At 27.7% G+C, this 942-nt stretch overlaps 1 protein-coding gene across 1 annotated transcript; it reads left to right on the forward strand.

Annotated features, from left to right (window-relative positions):
• Nucleotides 1–8: 8 nt before the first annotated feature.
• Nucleotides 9–306, forward strand: LOC106321991 (the record flags this gene model as incomplete). Its single annotated transcript, XM_013760197.1, has 1 exon — nt 9–306. A coding segment is annotated over one exon (231 nt), but the record flags the coding sequence as incomplete, so codon positions are not given.
• Between the last annotated feature and the right edge of the window lie 636 nt (nt 307–942).

The raw sequence follows: 942 nt of genomic DNA on the forward strand, positions 1-942 counted from the left end.
ATGCAGTAAATGGTAGATCTTCATCGTATATTCTTCTTATCCTTACATCTTCATCGTTATGTTCGGAGGAATCTGAAGGTGGAGAAGGAGTGGCTAAATCGATGGTGGTCGTTGGTTGCCCTAATTGCATCATGTACATCATCATGTCTTTGGATAGTAACCCTAGATGCCCTAGATGCAACAGCCAAGTTTTGCTTGATTTTCTCACACGAAACAATAGCAAAAAGAGTATTAATTAAAAATATCCAACTAAGAATGTTCTTTTCTCTTTATGATTTTTATTCATTTATTGCCATTTGCCACATATATTGATAGTTTAAACTAGGCTACGATGAACGTACGTATGTATTCATAAAACCGAAATTCTATATACTTCTGTTTTTCAAGAACTTCGCTGATTACTTTTATTATGTGTATTAAAGTTAAGCGATAAATATTAACTAGACTCTGATCCGCGCTGGCGCGCGGATATGAATTTTCGGTTTTTGGTTATTTATTTAACTAAATGATGTATTTGTAATATTTGATGTATTATATTCACCAAGTAAATAATTTTTTGGCATCTTAAACCATCTATTTATGATGAATATTCGATATCATATACAAAATTGAACAAATAGACGTAATTAGAGAATTGTAGACGATATATAAAAACAATGGTTATTAATGTAAAATATGAAGAAATATTATATTATGACTTAGTATAGCATAAATGATTATAAATTAGTTATATATGTTTAAAGAAAATAAAATAATTTTTAAACTTATATGAAAAATTTAACATATAAAAAATGGTGATGAATTAGTCATCAAACTGTAAACAATTTCATAATTTTGTTAATAATAAATTATTTATAGTCTTTGTTTTTCGTCAAGGTAATTATTAAATGTCCATAACATCCCCTATATATTAATTGAGGAACATTTGAAAAGATGTAACCT

Source organism: Brassica oleracea, unplaced genomic scaffold (assembly GCF_000695525.1).
Source record: "Brassica oleracea var. oleracea cultivar TO1000 unplaced genomic scaffold, BOL UnpScaffold04622, whole genome shotgun sequence".
NCBI lineage: Eukaryota > Viridiplantae > Streptophyta > Magnoliopsida > Brassicales > Brassicaceae > Brassica > Brassica oleracea.